The sequence below is a fragment of the Nycticebus coucang genome, chromosome X, assembly GCF_027406575.1.
Source record: "Nycticebus coucang isolate mNycCou1 chromosome X, mNycCou1.pri, whole genome shotgun sequence".
Classification (NCBI taxonomy): Eukaryota; Metazoa; Chordata; class Mammalia; order Primates; family Lorisidae; genus Nycticebus; species Nycticebus coucang.
The window spans coordinates 25437626-25460578 of NC_069804.1; the positions used below are offsets into that span (position 1 = coordinate 25437626).

The window sequence follows — 22953 nt, forward strand, 5'->3', positions numbered from 1 at the left end:
AAGAGCTAAGGTGAGAACATACTTCCTAAGGGTCTTTTTCAATTAATGCTTAAAGGATCCTATCATGAATAGCAACCTTGCAATTCATATCACATTAATAGTATACCTAATAATGACTGTAACAGTAAGTTTAAGTTTATAGTTGGGACTAATTTTTAACCATAATTCTGATTATTAAAGTAATGAGTCATGTTGCAAAAATGGAATAAAAAGGCTAAAACAGAAAGTAGTGAATGGGGCTATTTGCAATACATGAAAATAAAGTGGCTTATATATTGTCAGAGAATCTTCTCCACTCCTGACCAGAAGAAGATTTCTGACAGCCCTCCTCTCTATCTCTTATTCAACCTAAACCTTCACTATTTTCATGACTTTGGTCGAGTTCCTGATTGTAGCAAATATACTTTCCATGGATAAACAAAAGCTTCCTAATCTTTATGAGCTTTAGTTTCTTTGTCTGTACCAAACAGTTAATAAAACCCAAACCACAGGCTTCATAGGACAAGGCGCATAACACACTTCCTTGTACATTGCAAGTCCTCAAAAAATAAGTGGTAATTATTATTTTTATTTTAAATATTTGTTCTACATCCCTACTCTTTCCCTCATGTTCTCGTGGCCCACTAATAGACAGATGTTTTAGATAATGGGGTACAGATGCCTGTGGGCCACAGTCCATAATCCAATCACATCTTAGATTTACAAAGCAGTCTGGGAAATAGGCTAATTATTTTTTTTCTTTCTTAGGACACAGGTCACTTGTAGCAGCTGGTAACTTGTCTTCTCATTTCTTCTTACCTTCTCCATGAGTTCACACACGTACACTTTAACATTCCATCAAGAGTGAAAAGAAAAAGAAAACAAAAAACCAACCAAAACCTCTTACCTAGTCAGATTTTAAATGCTCTAAATACCTTAGTATCAATACAGAGTTTTCAAATAATACTTTATAAATTAACCAAACTTTTACCTTTGCTTGGTAGTAGTCCTTGAAATATTTTTCTTAATTTCTTTCAGTTTTCTAACAATAATTCTTTTACAGGTAAAATACATAACAATCTAATGTTTAAGTTAATTAATACGTTTCTTTGACTAGTATCCTTTTTTTCTCCTTAAATTCCTACAATTTACCATTTTTCAGCCCAGGACAAAGTCTTCAACCACTAAAAGTCTAAAGTTGTGGCCACATTACTCTAGAGGCCTTCTTCTCTTGAGTAGTTGCTCTTATGTCACTCGGGGAGGAGGAAGATAGATAGGAAAACAGGAAGGAGGGAAGTTATAATAGATTAAATGCTCTAAAATTAATTTTAAGAGCTGAATGGTGATAAACCTAGGTTTATAACTGCCTTACTCCATTTTGTGTTCCTATAATAGAATAATACAGGCTGGGTAATTTATGAAGAAAAGAAATGTATTTCTTATAGTTCTGGAGGCTCCGAAGTCCATGGTCAATGTATGTGCTTCTGGTGAAGGCTTTCTTCCTGTGTCACCCCATGATGGAAGGCAGAAAAGCAAGAAAGCAGGCAGAAAAGAAGGAGGGAACATGGGAGTGGGTTCCTTTTATCAGGAACCCACTTCCGTGATAACTAACCCAAGTTACTCCCAAGATAACAGCAGTAACTCCCTCATGAATGCAGAGCCCTCATGACCTCCTAACCTCTTAAAGGTCATACCTCTCAACATCATTACATTGAGGACTAAGTTTCCAATACATGTACTTTGGCAGACGCATTGAACCATAGCAAGAACCGAAGGCTCCTTACCCAAAACTGAATGTCTTTCCTCTACAACATTTTACATTTCTAAGCTTGTTTACCTAGAACCGTGTTCCAACAGTTACATGTTTAAGAAATAAGTATTCCTTGACAAATCTAAATATTTAATTTACTAACAAGTCAACTGAGAAGTGGATAATTTTTTTTAATAAATTGAGATTACATATTAGCATAATGCTTCAAACAAATATTTTTGCATTTGCCACATTAATGAAAAGAGTCTTTATATAAAGTCCACTGGAACAGCACTATATGGAATAAGTTTATAACCCAGATGGAAGAGCACCACAAATTATTTTTAGGTCTACAAGCATACAAGCTAACATAATAATAGCACTCATGCCATGTAGCATATCCACATAAGAATTTATAAAGATAAAAATAAAACTCAACTGGCCCATTGCTTAGCAATATAGAAAAAAACATAGAATCTATATTCCTTCAAAGAAAGGCAGCTTTAAAAAATCATATGTGTATGTTTTCTAAAATCAAACTCTGTAGGCACAAATAATATATCATATGACAAAGACTAGGGCCTGAAAATTGATTATTCTAATACTTACTAATAATCTTTCATAATAGTTGAGTTATTCAACTGGTTTCATTCCTAAACAATATTTTGAACTGGTTTCTTTCCTAAACAATATTTTTTGTTAGTGAAAATTATAAAAGCATATTTAAAAATTTTGGGCTAAAGAATTTTCTGAAACTATTTAGATAAAGAGAGATTAGTTTTATCTCTCTGGGCAGTAATGGAGGTTAACAGAATGTTCTCCCTATAGATATATTTGAGCTAATAATCTCAAAAGTAATGACAGAATTAGGGAATAACAATTCGGCAGCCTTTAATAGATTGGTGGGTGAGGATGATGATCCTGAGGGACTGCAACACCACCACGAAGGAAAAAACTCACATTGTGCATTCCCCAGTGGAAGTGCACACTATCACCTCCGGAGTGGCTTGCCAACAAACAGATGAATAAATAAATAAACGGTACTATGAACAAGTTTCTTCTTATAACTCCTAAAGATTTAATGCTGTGTATCAAGTACACTGGGTTATTAATCTATTCTCTGTAATGTTATGTGATTGAGAATTTACGTAATAAAATGTCTATTAGAAATATTATGCCCTTAAATTTGAAAACCCAAGTAAAAGAGAACAATTTTTTTTTTTTGAAAGTCTCATTATGTCGCCCTTGGTAGAGTGCCGTGGAGTCACAGCTCACAGCAACCTCAAACTCTTGGGCTCAAGCAATTCTCTTGCCTCAGCCTCCCAAGTAGCTGGGACTACAGGCTCCCGCCACAACGCCCGGCTATTTTTTTTTTTAATTGTAGTTGTCATTGTTGTTTAGCAGGCTGGAGCCTGGCTCGAATCTGCCAGCCCAGGTGTATGTGGCTGGCACTATAACCACTGAGCCAAAACAGAACAATTTTTAACAAAAATATAAATTAATGAGTATTTTAATAAAGAAATAAAAAGATAATTATAAAATACAAACTGAAATTACAATCTAGCTCTGGGCACCCACAAAACCATCCAAGACCAGCAAGTTTTGGAAGCCCATTATACCAAATGCTGAAGAAAAAACTCAGCAATACCTTGAGAAAACTCTTACAAACGACACAGAGGACAAAGCTTTCATTAATACAATAACTAGATAAAGATTCTCCAAGAAAAGGCCAAGCTCACTCATATAGACACAAATATTCTAACTAAATTTATAGCATATTTAATATAGCAGCGAATAATACAACAGTGAAGGAACTGGGAAACAGGCTATGTCTGAGAAATGCAAAGATCAAATCACATTATAAAAAATGTGAACTGGAATCCACTATGTTAACAGAAAAGACAAAGCATGTGATCATGCGTAGGAATAAAGGACAAACATCTAGTATACCAGTTCATAGTAATAGATTTTAGTGAACTTACATTAGAATGGAATATCCATATCATAAAGCCAACAGCAAACATAGATAAATAAGGAATACTAGCAGCATTCCTGATAGTCCAGAACAAGACACAGAGATATAGTACCAATTCTAGACTGTATTGCATAGCCAGCATACAACCATAAATAAAAATACCAAAGAAAAGTTATGAAAAATGAAAATAAATAGATATAATGATCTTCTAAATAAAAATTCTAAATAAATCAGCTCACAAAATGTTCGAATGCATAAAGAATTTGAAGAACACTACAGTAAAGTCTCACAAAATAATTAGAAAATACACTGGAAAATCCCATTTAAAACAGCAGCAACATCCAAAATACATCTAAAAAGAGCCTTAACACAATTGTACACAAGTTTTATTGAAGCAAATACAAAATTTTTTTGGTACACTTAACTAAAATATGTACCAAATAGAGCAATATACTGTTTATTCATGGTAAACACTACATTGCACTGATGTCAACTCTTCTTATTTTTAAAATTAATGCCTTACCTGATGGGGTTAGCCTCAAGTCAGCAGAGGGGAGGTGGCCCACCACATACGAAAAGTTAAGGCAAGACATGAGTGAAGACTGAGGGTACCTTTTACTCAAGAATAGAAACCCCAGACTCAGCGCCTGTAGCACAGTGGTTACAGCACCAGCCACACACACCAAAGTTGGTGGGTTTGAATCGGGCCTGAGCCAGCAAACCAACAATGACAACTGCAACAGCAACAACAACAACAAAAAAAATAGCCAGGCATTGTGGCGGGCACCTGTAGTTCCAGCTATTTGGAAGGCTGAGGTAAGAGAATCGCTTGAGCCCAAGAGTTTGAGGTAGCTGTGAGCTGTGACGCTATGGCACTCTACTGAGGGCGACATAGTAAGACTCTGTCTCAAAAAAAAAAAAAAAGAAAAGAATAGGGGCCCCCACTAACTTCCACCCCCACCGTCAATCTTGGGAAGTTAAAGGTCTAGCTTCAGGGTTTAGAGTCCACCTACTCTGGAGTCTGAGGTAAATATAATCCTTGGTCTGAGGCTGACTGAGTCTCTCAGCAGAAAGAAAAGTCCCATGGCCTGTGAAATGACAAAGAAAGGACTGTATGTGAGTTCTCAACAAACCTTCCTTGCCCCCAAACAGAGAACTGCTAGAGCTCCGCGCAGCTGTGGTCCCAGCAGGGCCAGGTGGGCGTGACCGGAAGTTGGGGGCTCTGACTTCCCCTCACTAGACTGTACCGGGTGAGGCCTTGTCTAACAGGTGTGGCCAGAGGAAGAAGTCTTGGGAGCCAGCAGGTGTCAAAGTGAGTATCTTTTATTAAAACTTCTGGGAGAGCAGCGCCTATGGCTCAAAGCAGTAGGGCGCTGGCCCCATATACCTGAGGTGGTGGGTTCAAACCCAGCCCTGGAAAACTGCAAAAATAAATAAATAAAATAAAATAAAATTCCGGGACATGCTTCCCCTGGAACAGAGGCAGCCCCACAGAAATCCAACATATTCTGCCCCACCCTACTCACACTATCAACCCTTGGTGGAGGAAAGCACAGCTGTTAGACCTAAGGATCCCTCACTTCCTTTTGTTTCTAGGGGGCCATCTGTGGGATGGGAAGGTAGGACCTGAAGGGGTTAGTCTCACGTTACCAGAGGAAGGAGTCAAAGGACTGTTTGGGAGTTAGAACTTATGTGACAAGCTCCATCAGAACAGAGTCCCACCCCATCCCTGCCCTGCCTTGGGACATCCTAAAACAGTGCCCTTGGGAGAATGAGCAGAGGCAGCCGTTTTTAGAGCCAAGGTAGACTCTCTCTACCAAGACTGTGAAATTAGTACATTATCTCATCCTTCATCTTCTAGCGTGACCTTTTCATCAACCCAATTGCCTGCATTATTACCTGCTGTGCCTGACCAGAGTAATCATGCCTCGAGGTCAGAAGAGTAAGCTCCGTGCCCGTGAGAAACGCCGCCAGGCCCGTAGTGAGAAGCAAGATCTGGGAGATGCTCAGGCCGCTGCAGCAGCAGATGAGACCCGCTCTCCTACCAGTCCTGTCTGTGAAGGTGGATCCCAGAATTTGTCTGGTTCTGAGAAACCTAGCACCTCTAAGATACCTCAGGGAACCCCATCTACCACCAGTGCTACTGAAGCTGTTTCAAATGAAGGTGCCAACAGCCAAGAAGAGACGAGTTCCTCAAGGGCAAGTGAAAACTTCCGCAGAGATCCTTTAAACAAGAATGTGGTTTTGCTGGTGCAGTTCCTGTTGCAGAAGTATCAAAAGAAAGAGCCGATTACAAAGGCAGACATGATGAAGTTTGTTATCAAAAAATACAGGTGTCAGTTCAATGAGATCCTCAGAAGAGCCTCTGAGCACATGGAGCTGGCTTTTGGTGTTGATTTGAAAGAAGTGGATCCCATCAGGCACTGCTATGCCCTTGTCAACAAACTAGACGTCAGCGCTGATGGATCAGTGGGTGAAGAAGAGAACATGCCCAAGACTGGCCTCCTGATGATTGTGCTCGGTGTGATCTTCATGAAAGGCAACTGTGCCCCAGAAGAGGATATCTGGGAAGTGCTGAATATGATGGGTGTATATGCTGATAAGAAGCACTTCATCTATGGCGATCCCAGAAAGGTCATTGCCGAAGATTTAGTGCAGCTAAAGTACCTGAAGTCCCAGCAGGTGCCCAATAGTGATCCTCCACGCTATGAATTCATGTGGGGTCCAAGATCCTACGCAGAAACCAGTAAGATGAAAGTCCTGGAGTTTTTAGCCAAGGTCCATAATACCGTCCCAAGTGCCTTCCCTTCCTGGTATGAAGAGGCTTTGAAAGATGAGGAAGAGAGAGCCCAAGCCAGAACCGCGGCCAGGGCTCGTACTGCAGCCCTCGCCAGTGCACGTCTCAGAGCCATGGCCAACAGGTTCTCCAATGCTAATTGAAATCTGAGGCTGTTTCTTCACATCTTCATTGAAAAGGTCTGTCAACGTTCTAATTGTGGAGGGCCATGCTGGGGCTGGAGAGAGCAAGTGTATGTCGTCTTTGTGTTCCTGTTGTACGTTGGTAGCTGAAGTTTTAACCTTCTTTATTTTTCTTTCTAGGCTATATTACAAATGTTGAAGTCTGAGGAAGATTCTTTTTCTTCATGGAAGAAAAGGGAAGTCTAAGCAGCAAATAGCCAGGGTGGAGGAACACCATGTGTACCATCGCTGTGTTCTTGTTCTGTATGGGTAACTTGGAGTTCGATCTTTTTCATTCTTCCTTTATTGTGTTACGTTTCAAATGTTTCTTTTAACAGAAAGTTTCGATAACTTTAGAATCTAAATTTATTAATACCTTTAGTTACACATTTTTCTGCTATTTAAAAGTAGGAGTTTTATTATTCTGTAAAAACAAATTGGAAACCTTCTTTCATATTTGGAGAAACAGAACAAAGAAACATGACATTAAAAGGCATTTCCTTAAAAATGTGAAAGAATTTACTGGGAAAATTTGGAGGGTCAAAAACTAGAGAAAACAAAGTAGAAATATGTTCAGTTCTTGGTTTATTTAACGTATTTTAGTCAGTTCTATAAAAATAAAAAATGCATACCTGGATTCACTTAGCTTACTAACGAATACAGAAAAAATAAAATGTTTATAACTTGCAATTTGTGCTCGCTGGCTCATTTATTCTCCAAATATTAACTGTGCCTCTCTTTTTTGAAAGTCATTTTGTGAGAAATGGGAGAACTGGGATACAAAACACCCACCTATGCTTATATTTTTATATTAAAGAGCACTGATCACGTAGGGGACATGGTGAAATAGTCCTACGACCTAAAGAATAAGTAAAACAAAGGGGCTAAGGAGGTGAGGGGATAGTATGGGGTTTGGGAAAAGTGCAGAGAAGGGTCTCTGGCTGAAAACAATAAAGTGTAAGTTCCCCAAGCAAAAGCCATTTGAAATTTTGCGAAACCACAGATTTCTCTCAGTGGGGCATAATTTGAAGTTAAAGTGGGTGGTGGACTAGATGAAGCTGTGGAACTAATGAGCAGAAGCCAGACACTCAGATGGTGTGTCTCAACATAGAGGGACAAACCCCTAGAATTAAGACTTGCCCATTAGAGTTACTTTGGATCCATCAGTAAACAAGAGAAAAACCTCCTTCTGGGGCAGAAATGGGCCGTACCCTGTGCTCTTATTCACTTTCAATTGAACACACAGGAAAGACTAGTGTTTTATGTACAGAGTCTCCAAGAAAATTGTGAGAAATAAGGGTGAAACTCCACTGAAGTAGAATGCTAAGAAGCTACTGTGTTGGCTCTCTTTGCCCTGAACTCAGAGAGTCATATCCCAGTGTCTTACAAGAGCATTTTAATTGAGTTATTTTGAGAGTAAATTGGCAGACTGTAAGGGATAGCTCCATATTTGATGATGTTGAAATGAATGAAAATAGGGATGGTTAGGATAGAAAGGCACATGGGGGGGAAATTCGGTCCTTGACACAGATTCTAGGACCTTGGGTTGCGTCCAATTGGAGAAGAGCCCCCCACATGTAAATTCAGTAACTTACTCTCAGATGGGGAATTTTTTTTTAGTTTTACTTGCTAAATATTATTGTGAGATATTTTAGTATTAATTTTCATAGAAAGCTACATATTCTCCTAAATTAATAAAAATAAATATCCCTAGAAGGGAGAGTGACATCATCTGTGATAAAATAATCATATGATGACTGCCATTAACAAAAGACCCAGTATTTTTCATCACTCTGCTAAGTACTTTTTCCATTACATGGATTCCAGCAGTTCTACAAAATCAAGCTTGTCAAACATATTTGCAGAACTTGTCATTTTCTTAAGTTCACACAGTTGATAAGTAACAGAGTTGGGTGTGGACCCCTGGTCTAATTTAGACAGAATGTTTATAAAGCCTACACTTTTCCACTCCCAACCTGGGGCAAGGTTTTCATCTCTTAATTAACTATTCTTCCCCCTAGTACGAAATGATTAAAAATAAAGGATTCTCTAACCAAAGTATTAGAAACAGGCCTAAAGAAGGAAGGTGAATATGAGAATAAATTATAAGTTGGGGATTGTGGGCTTCATTTTCTAAGGAGCCTCCTGTCCCTGGCCCCAGATTTCCTTAAGAGTAAACTCAGCCCATGTGCTGGCACATGTCCTGGACAAGCACTGTCTCTCGCTGTAGCATCTGTCTCCTGGTGTGTGTGTCTTTATGTCCAAACTGGCATCTCATCCACTAACCAGCTCTTCACTGATTTCTCTAAAGGCTGTACCCCTGATCTCCGTGATACAGGCAGCCCGGAATCACTTGCCCTTCCCTTGACTTACAGCACCCAACTCTCTGCAGATCTCTTGGAGGGCCTATCCCTCTCAGTGAAACCCCTGACAATGAAATTGAGGTATCTGATTACCACATACTCTCTCCCACCCCTCAACATTGCAGTAGTCTCCAAATGAGACTGGTATTTAGAGTCTGGTTTCTGATTTTCCACAAGATATATTGATTCTTGGGATGTAACTGAAGTTTGAGATAGGGTTTTGTAAACAACCTAAATACTGTCAATAAGATTTTATTTATTTTTATTTATTTATGTACTTTTTTGAGACAGAGTCTCACTTTGTCGCACTTGGTAGAGTGCTGTGGCATCACAGCTCACAGCAACCTCCAGCTCTTGGGCTTAGGAGATTCTCTTGCCTCAGCCTCCTGACTAGCTGGGACTACAGGTGCCCACCACAATGCCAGGCCTTTTTTTGTTGTTGTTGCAGTTGTCATTGCCGTTTTAGCTGGCTGGGGCCGGGTTCGAACCCACCAGTATCGGTATATGTGGCTGGTGCCCTACTCACTGAGCCATAGGCGCCGCCAGTCAATAAGATTTTAAAGGAGTGTGCTATGTGAGATGGCCCCTGAACAAATATGCTGATGGGTGAGTTTACCTAGATAGTCAAAAAACATAGCCACCCTCATAAGTTGGAGATGAGGAAAGACCATGGAAATCATCATGTAGTAAACATCTACTGAGGCCAAATTCCTCAACCCCCACCCCTAGAGCTCTTCTAAAAAGAAAAAAATGGCCTCTTAGCAGATATGCTGTGTTCAAACAGCAAAGAAAAAAATAATTCACCATCCTTCTGCTGCCTCTCATCTCAGTGCTGGTTCCAGAGGACAATCTTGATTTTTTGTTTTTCTAAGTAATGACACCCGGAAATGTATATTCAGTCACGTTGAGGTTTCCAGAATTCTTTTTTTTTTTTTTGTGGTTTTTTGGCCGGGGCTGGGTTTGAACCCGCCACCTCCAGCATATGGGACCGACGCCCTACTCCTTGAGCCACAGAGGTGACTGTGCACAAACAGAAAGGGACGCTTTCTCATCCCATTTACACTCAGTGCTGAAAGGTGCTATTGAGTGAAAAGGGTGAAATCTCCCTGCTGAGATTTTTCCAGAGCCTTTTGAAGATTAAATGTGATCCCATATTTGAAAGCACCTGTGATGTAGGAGACTGATAAAAATCTTAGAGAATTGCCGGGCAAATGTGCCTCCTTATAGACTCCACTAAGAAATGACGAGGACTGCAGTGAGTAGAGTAAAACAACCACATAGAGCCCTCTAGCAATTTTCCCTCCAGGTGAACACCAAATTCAATTACTATCCATGCAAGAAAGCACCTTGAGAAGAATTTGATTCTAACATTATATTGAGATCGAGGAAAATGGCACTGAACTCGGCAGGAAAGACAGCCTTGCCTTGCCTACCTCACCCCTGACACATCCCCTGGCAGTGCCACGCCAGCACAAGGTGAAGAGGAAATCTGTGTGCCCAGGGAAAAATAGTGAAATGATTGTAGGAATTTGCATTGGAACGTAGGGCTGCCCTAGGCGAGCACAGCATAGGGCAGAATTCTGCTGACACCCACGGAGGGAGCATTTAGACCAGCCCAGCCAAAGGACAGTTCTCCACCCTGGTGGTAGAATCCTGAGTTCTGGCTAGCTCCACCACCAGCAGACAAAAACAGTCTGCAGCTTGGAATAAATTAGAAAGGCAATTAGGCACCACAGTCTGAATACGTTGGGTAATTTCTGCAACTGCATTGGCTCAGAGCCAGTGGATTTGGCAAACATGTGACCCCTTGAGACACCAGTGGCAATGGTCAAGCAAGTAACTTTGTCACCCCTCTCCCATCTTCAGGTGGTGAAGCTCAGGGATAGTCTTCTTCCACTTGGGGAAAAGAAACGGAAGAGTACAAAGAACTTTGTCCTATAACTTGGGTACAGGCTCAGTCACAGTAAATTACCAAGCAAAGTCTTAAGCCCTGATTCCAGGTCTTAATTTCTGGACAGTGTTTCAAGAAACACCCAGGTCCAGAAGGGAACCTAGTGAAGGGAAGAACCCAGTCCTGGCAGAATTCACTGGCTGCTGAATAAAGAGGCTTTGGGCTTTGACTAAATATCAGAAGTAGCTAGGAAGTGGTGATCATGGGCTTTGGAGAAGACTGGGCTGGCTTCAGGTGAGAGCTGGTACAATGCCAGCTGTGGCAGCCATGAGGGAATGCCCACACCACTCCTCTCCCAGCTCCAGCAGCCCAGCATAGAAAGTGAGGGAAGAGAGAGAGAGAGACTTTGCCTGATAATCCAGAGAATGCTCCCATATCTTATCCAAGTCCACCACGGTGGTGTCATCAGGAATCTGCAAGAGTCAGGGCATAATTGGGCTCATTCCTACACTCTCCTCATTTCTTACAGCTGCAAAACATCACATGGGCCCTATAAACATATAAACCTGTTATGTACCCATAGTAATTTAAAATAAAAAAAATTAATAAAGAAATAAAGAGAGTTGTTTTCATAGTAAGCCTTATAGTTGCTCTTTTATCAAGCACTTGTTATGTAACAGTTTTGGAGAGAAACTGTACATGCTTATCCACATAGTGTCTTGCCATCCTTCCAGGCTCATGAGAAGACTATGTTGCCTAGTCCACCTATAATTAGGAAAGATCATGTGACTGCTCTTGCCACTGAAACATAAGCCATAGACAGCTCATGTTGACCTGTATAGCTTCATGTTAGAAGCAGACGGTTTCTCTAGATCGCCTGTCAGTTGACATCCTCTGCCTGTCTACATAAGATTTTATGTATATGAAAAATGAACCTTTTTGGGGGCAAGACACGATTGTAAGAGGGACTTTACCTAACAAATGCAATCAGTGTAATCTGGTTTCTTGTACCCTCAATGAATCCCCAACAATAAAAATAAGATAAAATAAAATAAAGTAAAAAAAGAAATGAACCGTCATTGTTTTAATCCATTCAGTTGCAGCTTTTGTCCGCTGTATCAGCTAGGAGACACTTTATTTAATTAATGTACAGCTACCATTTTTGTGACTAGATGTATTTAAATATTTTAATTTCAAAGGTGATAGTACAACATTTATTCTTGTTGCAAAAAATCTCTCTCTCTCTCTTTCTCTGGCTTTCTAGATTTCATTTTCTTTCATTCTTTCACAGTTGTCTTTCTAGTTAATTTCTAATTGTTGTTAATTTTAAAAGAAAACTCAAATAGTTTCTGAATGCAGTTATGTGAATCACCACCTTAATTATGCATTTGTTGTTGTGTATCAGGTTTAAAAGTAGGAGCTGTACCATTATGTAAAAAAAAAAAAGTTGGAAATATTCTATCTTATTTTATGATCTGGAACAACATAACATGGCAACAAGTAGGCCTTTCTTTGGAAATATTAAGAACTCAGTTGTAAAGTTTTGGGGGTTAGTAAGTGTAGATAAATAAAGCGAAATGTCTATAGATGTCATCCTATATCTATCCCATCATTTTGCACTGGAAGTATTAGGACAGATGACTTGTCTCTTGTTTCACAATTCCACAATAGAGACTTACTGTGGTCAGCTGGTATGTTTCATAAACTACCCTCCACCCAAACAGCCTCTTCATCTGCATTTGGACCTGATTGAGACGATGAGACTTTGATTTCGAGCTGATCTTGTGATATAGTCAGAATTTGTAGGATCTTGGAGGAGAGTGAAGGTGTTAGGTAGATAGTGAGTGAACTCTGGGTCTTCTAGGGACAAAGGCAGGCGCCCTGCTTTGGTGCTACCTTGAGAAATTGAACAACTCAGAGAAGGACAAGGATGGGTGCCCCTACATGATGCTGCCCCATCTTGACCTTGTCCCAAGAAACTGCCACACCTGGGACAGGAAAGAACACACTGCTAATCGATGCAAAAGAGTGCAGAGAATTCCCCAGCCCAAAGGGCAGGCTGCCCAGGAACAATAGGATCTGGAAAGTGAACTAGAGTAACCTAAGGCTAATTTATCGTGTTGTTACCTGTCTGTCAACATGGTTCAACGATGACATGTGAACCATGGGGAAGACTCAATCCTGACAGCATAAAACAGGAACCCAGACCATAACCAGGGCCTCTAGTAATGAGAAGGGGCCCATTTGTAATCTCTGGGCAGTGTAGCTTGCTCTTGTTCTTTAAACCTTTCCTGCTCTTCCTCAATTAACTTCACCTCATGCTTACTTTGCTTTTGATGTTTCTGGTCATTATTCAGCCAAGAGCACACCAAGAACTGAGAACAGACTGCCAACCCAACAAAAGCATTTTGCATACAGTAGGGACATGAAACACTGGGACCCAGAAGGTGGACTGTGACTGATACTATCTCATGTGGCTCCCAAGAACTCCTGGTGGTCATGGTTTTGGGTGCTTCTCTTCTTGAGTAGGAGGCCTGTGACTTTCCTCTGCGTAATAGGTTATGGTAAAGGTGATGACTGTCACCCCCACAATTACATTATGTTCTTGTGTTTAGAAATCATTAGAAACAAAATATCCTGCCAATTTAAAAATTTATCTCCACAAAATATGTCAAACAAAAAACAATTCAGATTTAGTAAGGAAAGACTTCTTTAAAAAGAATTATTGCAAGGGATAGAAGGGACTTTTTGTTTTATTAAGTCTTTTGTACATAGATCATAAATACATTTATGCCAAATTCAGTGTGTTGGTTATTTGTACCAATTGGAGTACTTACATCATACTAATCAATATAGCTTTCACCTCATTCACCCAATTATAACATTAGGAAATTTTAAAAGAGACTTTTAGATGGGGAGTTTGAGGCTATTGCAATAGGGAGAACACTTTGACTACAAGATATGTAGGTATCTCAAGAGTTAGGGAAAGGAGTTTTTCTTTTATATAGAGGAGTGAACAATGCTCGGAAGAACCAGGTGTGTGAGGAAATGAGATGAAAGGGTGATGTGATTTGATATTTTATCAGAGGGTTTTTACCCTGAGGCCAAAATATTCTCAAGGGTGAGGATGGCTAAAGTTCAGGAGCCTGGAGGAAGAAGAGAAGCTTAAAGTTTCACTTCCACTCATATGAAGTTCAACAAGAAATTTAATGTTTGTTGATTGGTTTAATTCAAGCTCCGACATTCTCTCAATGGCACGTGAAAACATGCAACAATAATGAATGCCACTCGGCAAGACACCACCACATCATGACAGGAATGCAGCTGTGAGAAACTGACATATACCAGAGTTATGAAACCTTACTGAGCTGTTTGTACAGCGCTGCCATCATAAGTGCATGGAGGCAAGTTCATAAGCTAATTGTCAGATCTTGTAAGTCATGTGGGGAAGAGTTGTTCTTTGCAGCAGTCCTTTTTCTGCTAAAACACAAAGTAAGGGGGCATAGAATGGAGAATGGGGGATTTCTTACTCTTTGTTTTCCAAGATCACGGGCTTACATAAAATTGAAGACTATAAGAAAGAAAATAAAAGTTTTGTTATTAAATAATCAACTAACTAGAACATGATGCACGTAACAGTCAATCCACTAACTAAAGAGATGGCAAAGACAGAAAGAATCTCACCCATTTGTACAGCTTGTTCCCAAGAATATTTCCTCCCTTGTAATAGTTCTTTTTCAAAAAGTGTCTCTTTACTGAGTCTGAACTGTTTTTATTTATTGGGCATATATTTTGTAGAGAGGGATTTTTGAGTCAGAAGGATATTTTGTTTGTTTGTTTCTTCTTTCTCTCTCTTTTTTCTTTTTCTTTTTTTTTTTTTTTTTTTTTTTGAGACAGAGTCTCAAGCTGTCCCCCTGGGTAGAGTGCCATGACGTCACAATTCACAGCAACCTCCAACTCTTGGGCTTAAGCAATTCTCTTGGGTCAGCCTCCCAAGTAGCTGGGACTACCAGCACCCATAACAATGCCTGGCTATTTTTTGGTTGTGGTTGCCATTGTTGTTCGGCAGTCCTGGGCTGGGTTTGAACCCGCCAGCTCCAGTGTACCTGGCTGGCACCCTAGCTGTTGAGCTACAGGCTCCAAGCCAGATATTTTGTTTCTAATAATTTCCCCCAAACACATACCATAATCATGGTGTAACAGAGGAAGTGTCCAGGAAAAAAGAGCAGAAATGTTTTCTGCCTCTTCAAACCCCCCTTACCCTATTCGAGAACTAAAACCCATATCCCTGCCTCAGGCTAGTGGTCAGTAGGAGTAGGAGAGTGCCCTTTTTCTTTGTGCCACAGGAGATGAGATGAATCTGATTGGAGGTCAAGAGATTTTCTTAGTGAAGATAGGACAAATGCAGGAGTTCATGAGATTGTATTAGCCACAGATGGTATTAATCAGAACCATCCCCTTTGAAAGCTCTATACTTCTGCTCAGAAGCAGGGCACTTTGGTACTTTGAGATAAAAGTCTGTAAGTTTCCTTATTTGTTGACAAATTAATCAACTTCTTTTTCCTTCTCTTCATACAGCCTGTCCTCGTTCTTCTGATGTAGCCTCACGGACAAGTGCTAAAGTTTTGGTAACAGAATTTGAAGTTCCTGGGTGGGTCTATTGGTGCCCCAGTGTAATGGAACCAGCAACTTCTGGAAGAGACAAGTAGTATCCCTGGGTCCAAGCTATGGGTCTTCACAACAAGGAATAAATCTTGGGGCAGCGCCTGTGGCTCAAGGAGTAGGGTGCTGGTCCCATATGCCGGAGGTGGTGGGTTCAAACCTAGCCCCAACCAAAAACCACAAAAAAACAAGGAATAAATCTTTTCAAGGTGAGAGAGCAAGGGACAGCAGCTCTGAAGCCTGTTTTAGCTCCAGGAATTCCTTTCTCTGTCTCTTCAAAGTCAATGCAGCTCCCCACAGCCTGAACTGAGGTAAGGAGAAGGAAATGGATTTGGAAAATGTCTGGATGCCAGGTCTATTGTTGGATAAGTTCTCTGGCATGTATGCCAACACCCTATTTCCATCTATATGGGGGGTTTTCATACCTTCTTATTGGCTTTGTTTGTGCTGAGGTGACTTTTGGGGTGAAAATCACAAGGTTGAGTGGAAATAGGGAACCCTGGTTTGAATTTGGAGCTCATTTGTTCCCAAGGATTGAGGGGAGTAGGCCACCATTTGGGAAGGGTTTCCCAGAGAAGGGATGGATTAGACCACTCATTTGAGACCCAGGGAATAGGAGTACTAGACCACCTATTTGGGGAGGATTTTGAATCTTCTAGCCATTTGGGGTGGTGTTTATTCCCTTTAGATTCCCAGCACCATTTGGGGTGACTTTTATCCCCTTTGGGTTCCCATTTGTGAACCTTCTAGCCCTGTAGTTGGGCATTTGAGGCAACCATCTGAGTGCCATTTGTGGTGGCATTTGTCCTCTTTAAATTACCATTTCTTTGATAGGCCCCAGAATTTTTATGTTGAGAATCCCTGTATTGTCTGGTATTTGTGAATCTTGTTGCAATATAAGGAAGCTCCATCTCAAAATCCCTCGGGAAAAACTGTGGAGCTTATAGCTATAAGTCTATGTGTAAAAAGAAATCAAATATATATGCTGGAGCATAAGGAAAAGTAGATGTTCATTGAAAATCCCCATTTGATTGATAGGCTATAGTTATTTTCAGATTATTGGGAATTCCTTTTATTATTTATGTTTGAGTGTTTGCAAATTTTTTACCACTTGTCTGGTGAATTTTGTATTATGATATCACTTGTCTGAAGTGTGAGGAAAAGTGGTGGTTGCTACCTCTTTTGTGGAGTGTGAGGAAACAAGGTGGTTCATGGTCCTCAGTTTATTGTGAGCTGTTAGTTCTTTTCCCAGGAATTTGTTGTTTGGATAATTTGTTGTTAGTATCCTAATTTTAATTTTGGGGTGCATTCTAAAAGGTCTTCTCCATTGCCTCTTCCTCACAAAATTAACATCAATTTGGTCTTTCTGTGTTTTTGCAAAAGGGGAAACTGAATTGTCTTATTTGTAGAGTGACACAGAGGTGAAACACTGTAGAGGCCACCCACAATCAGCAGGCTGTGACCCACTACACTAAACCCTATACCACAGCCAGGTTGCTTCTTTGAAAGACTGGGAAACAGGCCAGGCATTGTGGCTCACGCCTGTAATCCTAGCACTCTGGGAGGCCTTGACAAGAGGATTGCTTGAGCTCAGGAGTTTGAGACCAGCCTGAACAAGAGCAAGACCTCCTTTCTCTACTAAAAATAGAAAAATTATCTGGGTATTGTGGTGGGAACCTGTAGTCTCAGCTAGTTGGGAAGCTGAGGCAAAGGGTTGCTTGAGCCTAAGAATTTGAGGTTGTTGTGAGCTATGATGATGCCATGGCACTCTATCCTGGGTGACAGAATGAGAATCTGTCTAAAAAAAAAAAAAAGGGAAACAAATCCTTTAAAAATAAGGAAAGATGGGCAGCGCCTATGGCTCAAATGAGTAGGGCGCCGACCCCATATCCAGAGGTGGCAGATTCAAATCCAGCACCAGTCAGGCACCCCAGTTGGTTTATGGTGCATTTTCTTGCAATTATGTATCAAAGGCATGCCAGGTTTTCTAGGAGGGCTAATTCTTATGCATAGGTTTTTACTAAATGGAAAATTATATTGAGGAAAATTCAGAACTCACATGGTGAACCTGCCACTACAGAGTTAAAATGTTAACTCTCAAGCTCTCTTCTTGAAATAAATTCATTGATTTATTTGAGTATTTCTGAGACAAACTCACTGTATATGGAATAGAAAATTATCTGTGTTTTGATAAATGTTGTTCTTCCACCCCTGCTAGAACTAACTTTGCAGCTGGCCAGAGGGAGATGCTGGGAGGGACTATAGCCCAAGAGCCAATCCAGTGTTGGGGAATACCGGCACCCACAGCCTGCTGCCAAGTAGCGTGCTGCAAGAGGGACGGAATGCCTGCCTCATCTGCCATCGTGGTACCATGGGAGGGGATGGAGTGGGTGACGCTTGAACTAATTCTTTAATCCTGTGCCCAGTAGGTTATGATTCTTGGTTGGAAATGGTCTCTCCTTATCCAACAAGGAGCTCAATTTGGCCAGAGAGCACCCATAGCCAGAGATTTGTAGAAATGTCAATTCACCTTAAATTATTTACAAATACAATTCCTTATTCATGGCTTCCAAGATGACAACCAAGCTACGGCTATTCTTTCCCCTTCCCAAAACTGACCCTGGAAAAGGTAAAGAAGAAATAAACAAAGAGCAACGTGATAAACAACAACATGAGAAGCCTTGAGGCACACTAAGTCTCTGTTAAATTGGTGCATGTGCAGAGACATGCTCTGAAGCATAGAAAGGGCCATAGTATGCAGTGCAATGCAGATGGTAAGATTCATTGAAGAAATGATTTTAAAGTTTGGCCTTTGCTTCCTCCAATGTGCCTTGGACAATTAGTTTCTACTGCTTCACTTGAGCAATTTGAAGTAGCACCTCAGATCCCACCTGTCAGAACCATGGAGTAATAAATACCAAGATAAAACAAATATTTGGGTTAGTTAAAGTAGTATGAGTTCAGACATTGCGGTAATTACTACATAAAATGTGTTTAGCTCATGAGGACTGGCTATTTTTATGATCATCTGAATAGAATATAAGGCACAAACTAAAACAGAATAGCAAATATTACAGTGTATTGTATATAAGAAGAATATGAATTTAGGGGTGGCGCCTGTGGCTCAAAGGAGTAGGGTGCTGGCCCCATATACCGGAGGGGGTGGGTTCAACCCCAGCCCTGGCCAAAACTGCAAAAAAAAAAAAAAAACAGAATTATGAATTTACTACCGAAACGTTTAGAAATTGCTGCTGGTGTCAGCCAGGAGTGATCACAGTCAAAACTATCAGAATAAGGAGCCCCTTGCATTTTCTCCTGGTTGATGTTACAGTCCATGGCTGAAGAAAGGTGGAATATTGATATCAGAAGAGGGAAAAATTCTAGACTCTGACAGAAGCAATGAGTAGGAGGGCCTGGAGTGAGGACTTAAGGGCTCTAGTCTTCAGAAGGGATGAGATCCTGGCCTAGGCCTTCACCCCTGCCCGGTGACCAGTGGAGTCTGTTCTGCTCTGATGCCACTGGGGCCTCCCCGCTGGAACCGCCAAGGCCTGCACGCTCTGCCCCGCCAGTTTGACTGAACCTCCACTGCCTCGATCAGATTCTGGATGTCAAAAAGCAGAGTGTCTATCTGATAAATTTGAGGATATCAGAAACTTTGGGAAAGGCAGGTTCTCTAGATGAGACCATCTATGAGAGACTAGCAGAGGGAACACTGGACTCCTTAGCAGAGTTTTTTGAAGACCTTGCAGACAAGCCTTACATATTTGAGGACTAGGATGTCTCCTTTGGGAGTAATGTCTTGTCTTAGCCTTTAAACTGGGTGGAGATCTAGGAACCCATGTGATCAACAAGCAGATCTGGTTATCTGTTCCATCCAGCGGGCCCAAGGGCTACAATTGGACTGGGAAAAACTGGGTATACTCTTAGGACAGTATGTCCCTCCACGAGCTGCTGGTGGCAGAGCTGACTAACGCCTTAAAAACCAAAGTGGATTTATCTTCCTTGGCCTATTCCAGAAAAGGACCTTGACAGCCAGCCCAGTTTAAAGCTAATTTCTACAGAGGCTATTTTTTTTTTTTTTGCATTTATTGTCTGATTTTCTCCTTCACATGCAAAATGTACCCTTTATCTTTTTTAATGTTTTTTTTACCTATACCTTAATATAGCAACCTCACAAAAATAAAAAATAAAAAAAAGAAGAAAAAATTCCAGGAGGAGAAAGAAATTGTCTTCACTCTTAATTCTTGGAAGGATTTACTTCAAAAACTACAAGAAGATGGGTGGCCCTTCTATTTTAAAATGACACTCATTAAAGGGTAGCCTATAAATGTTCCCAGACTGCTTTCAAAAAGTAAGCCTTTTTTGAGCTCCTTAGCATTAAAATGTAGGAAGTAACTCGGATGAGAAGAGCATCTCCCATTGTGCTTTGTGCCTGCCAGGGTGTGGCCTACAATGGGTTGTCCAGGGAGAGCTGCTGCTGTTTTTTTCACGTACTCATACCTGTGTGTACACATACTGTTTTTTTTTTTTATTATTTAAAGGTCAATATACAATCAGCTGCTACAATATAAGTTGGAGAATGCAAAAAAATCTCCCAGAGACAAAATGGGGGATGGGCATAAGCCATTTCCATGATCTGAGTGATACAGTGTAATAAGCAAGGTCATAGACCTGAGGAGTACCTTGTAAACCTAAAGGATCATATAAATGAAAGAGATAGTCCATAAAAAGAGCCCTGGTCCTAGACACAGCTCATCCACAGTGTATCTGTGGACAGGCTTCATAAAATTCCTGGTCTTCTGTTTTCCTGTGGGTTAGATAAGAGAATAGAGTATAGTTGAGTCTCAGTGATAGAGGACAGGTGGTGCCATAACCTGTCACCTTAGCCCTGGCGGTGTTGGTGCAGTGGCAACTGGCAGAGGAGCCAGCTGGCTGGAGAGTGGGGATGGGGGCGTAGGAGGCTCCAGTGGCCAGAGGGGCCAGACAACTGCTGGGGAGACACCAGCACCTTAGGTCTCCCTCCCCTTGCACTTCTGGCTGAATGGGGAAACACACCTTTTCTAGGCCTGGTCAATTTCATGGCCTGGTCAATTTCACGACCTGGTCAATTTCATATAAGTTTCCTAGGCCTGAATGAAAGGTATTGTAGGCATTCATTAACTGAGTTCTGGCCCCATATTGATAAATGTAACAATTGAGTTCAGGCTAAATAACCCCATGGACTATATATACCCCTGAGCAGAGAGGGGGGTGGGGGGTGGTCAGACAGAGGGAGTGAGAGAACTCTTTCCCCCACCTGGGTTCTCTCTCTCTGCCAGGAGCTTTGGCGTTTTGTTTTGTTTTTTCCTTTTCTGTAAATAAATCCTGTCTTACCACTGATCTGTGGTCCGTGGATTTATTCTTAGCATCACCAAGACCAAGAACCCTTGAAGATGAAATTTCGGTATCGTATTTGGGGGCCCGTGTGGGGAAAGAAGAGGCTCTGTGGTAAGCAATGGGACCACTTACCTCTATCCTGATTTTCTCTATAGTTATAATAATGGAGACTAATAATTTTGATGCCCATCAGCCGGTAAATGTGCATAGTGCAGCTGCTGACCTCCAGGTCATGAGGAAGAGGCTGCTGGGGAACAAACTTTCTAATTCTCCTTGTCTCCAGAAAGGAGCTGAAGGGAATGTTAGAAGACTTTTGAACCTGTTCTGTATTTACTCCTTTTCCCTGGTTGAGAGCCAAGCAAGGAGGTAACACCCAGAGGCTCTGGGGTCCCCAGCAATGGTTCTGATCCCAGGACATGGGATGGCCTTCAGAAAATCGTCGTCTCCCAGCTTTTACTATCTTCTCTTCTCTTCCATGGTCCCAAATTTTTCCTATTTATCTCTATAACCTCTTCTGGTTCTCTCTGTCCTTGATAGTATATGTGCTTTGTTTGAAAGTTGGTAAAGGATTGCTAATGTATTTAGTTAATTTTGTACTGGTTTATTCTGGTATTTTTCAGAAGTATGTTTCAGATGTTTTAAGGGTGCTTCAAATGTTGTAGGTGTGTTGTAAGGTCCTTTTTATTACTTTTCATTACAAAATTAAATTTGATTGGCTTTTTATGTGTCTGAGAAAAAAGACTGAACCATATTAACTTCAAGTCAGCTCCAAACAAAGGGCAAAGTTACTCCCCTCCACAGCTTGTCTGGGCAACCAAAGGCCTGTGAAGGAAAGACAAGGGCAACTTCCCAAGGCAAAAACGGCCTTAAACCCCCAGCTACAGTTCAGTCTCTTGAAAATAAAAAAAGTAATGAAAATGACCTTGGGCGTTTGATTTCTTCTGGTTTATTGGTGTAAACAGGGAAGTTTAAAATAATTCCAAGACTTCTAATTGTAACTAATTATAGAGCAAAAGTTTTGTAGTGTCTCTCAACTCTGATTTGTCACTGAGTTTAATTATTGTTGCCTTGCTAACCTTTGGGAATGAAGGGAGGTTGGATAACATAGCATTTAAGACCCACTCATGACAGAAAGCCTATTTTCCTTTATTACTGGGGATTTGGAAATAGCTTGTAGAAATTATAAAAGGTTAAATATGCAAGCACGGCACAGCCATTTTCTCCAGGGCGGGGCTCATCCCCACTTTGATTGATACTGTGGTGCAGACACAGAAAGAGGCAGAACTTGCATCAGGTGGGCCCAGACTCCCTGATACCTGATTTCTCGGGCTGTGCTGCCTACAAGCAAGTAATAAACACAGGAGAACCAGCGGGTACTAAGGGCTACACTGGTAAGAGTAACTAATTCCAGACAAGCGCAGGGGCTGAGGAGGCCACTCTCCTCAGGAATTATTCCCCAAGCATTGAAAGGATGCCACCTTTTGTTTGGCCAGAAGACTTCTTGGGTTGGTCAGAGGATGCTTTGACAACCCAGGAATACAGGGTGGAATTGATTAAAACGCTGGATGTTTGGTCTTTCCCACAGAGGGGTAACGTTCTCTCTATAAGAGAACACCCAGGTAAAATGTTCTCTTGCCAAGAGAACTGTCATCAGGTGGGACTAGGCTCCCGGATACCTGATATCTGAGCCTTTGCTGCCAAAACACCCCCGCTGGGCTATGTTGGGACGTGTTTGATCCCCAGAAGCTGAAGAAAGAATGTATGGTTTTCTTCTGCACTTAGGCCTGGCCTAAGTAGCAACTCTCCACTGGTGAACAATGTCCCCCAGAGGGTACTCTAAATTATGATACCATTTTTCAGTTAGGTATTTTTTGTAAACAAGAAGGAAAGTGGTCTGAAGTGCCCTATGTGCAAGCTTTCTTTTTCTTCAGGGCCAATCCCCAACTGTATAAGACCCACCAGATAGATTCAGCTCTCCTGGCTGTAGTAACTTCCCCAA

At 41.1% G+C, this 22953-nt stretch overlaps 1 protein-coding gene across 1 annotated transcript; it reads left to right on the forward strand.

Moving 5' to 3' along the window:
• The first annotated feature begins 5627 nt into the window (after positions 1–5627).
• On the forward strand, positions 5628–6644 carry LOC128576725 (melanoma-associated antigen B18-like). The gene has a single exon (XM_053578969.1). It carries the CDS (start codon positions 5628–5630, stop codon positions 6642–6644), a length of 1017 nt encoding a protein of 338 aa, XP_053434944.1.
• Positions 6645–22953: the final 16309 nt, after the last annotated feature.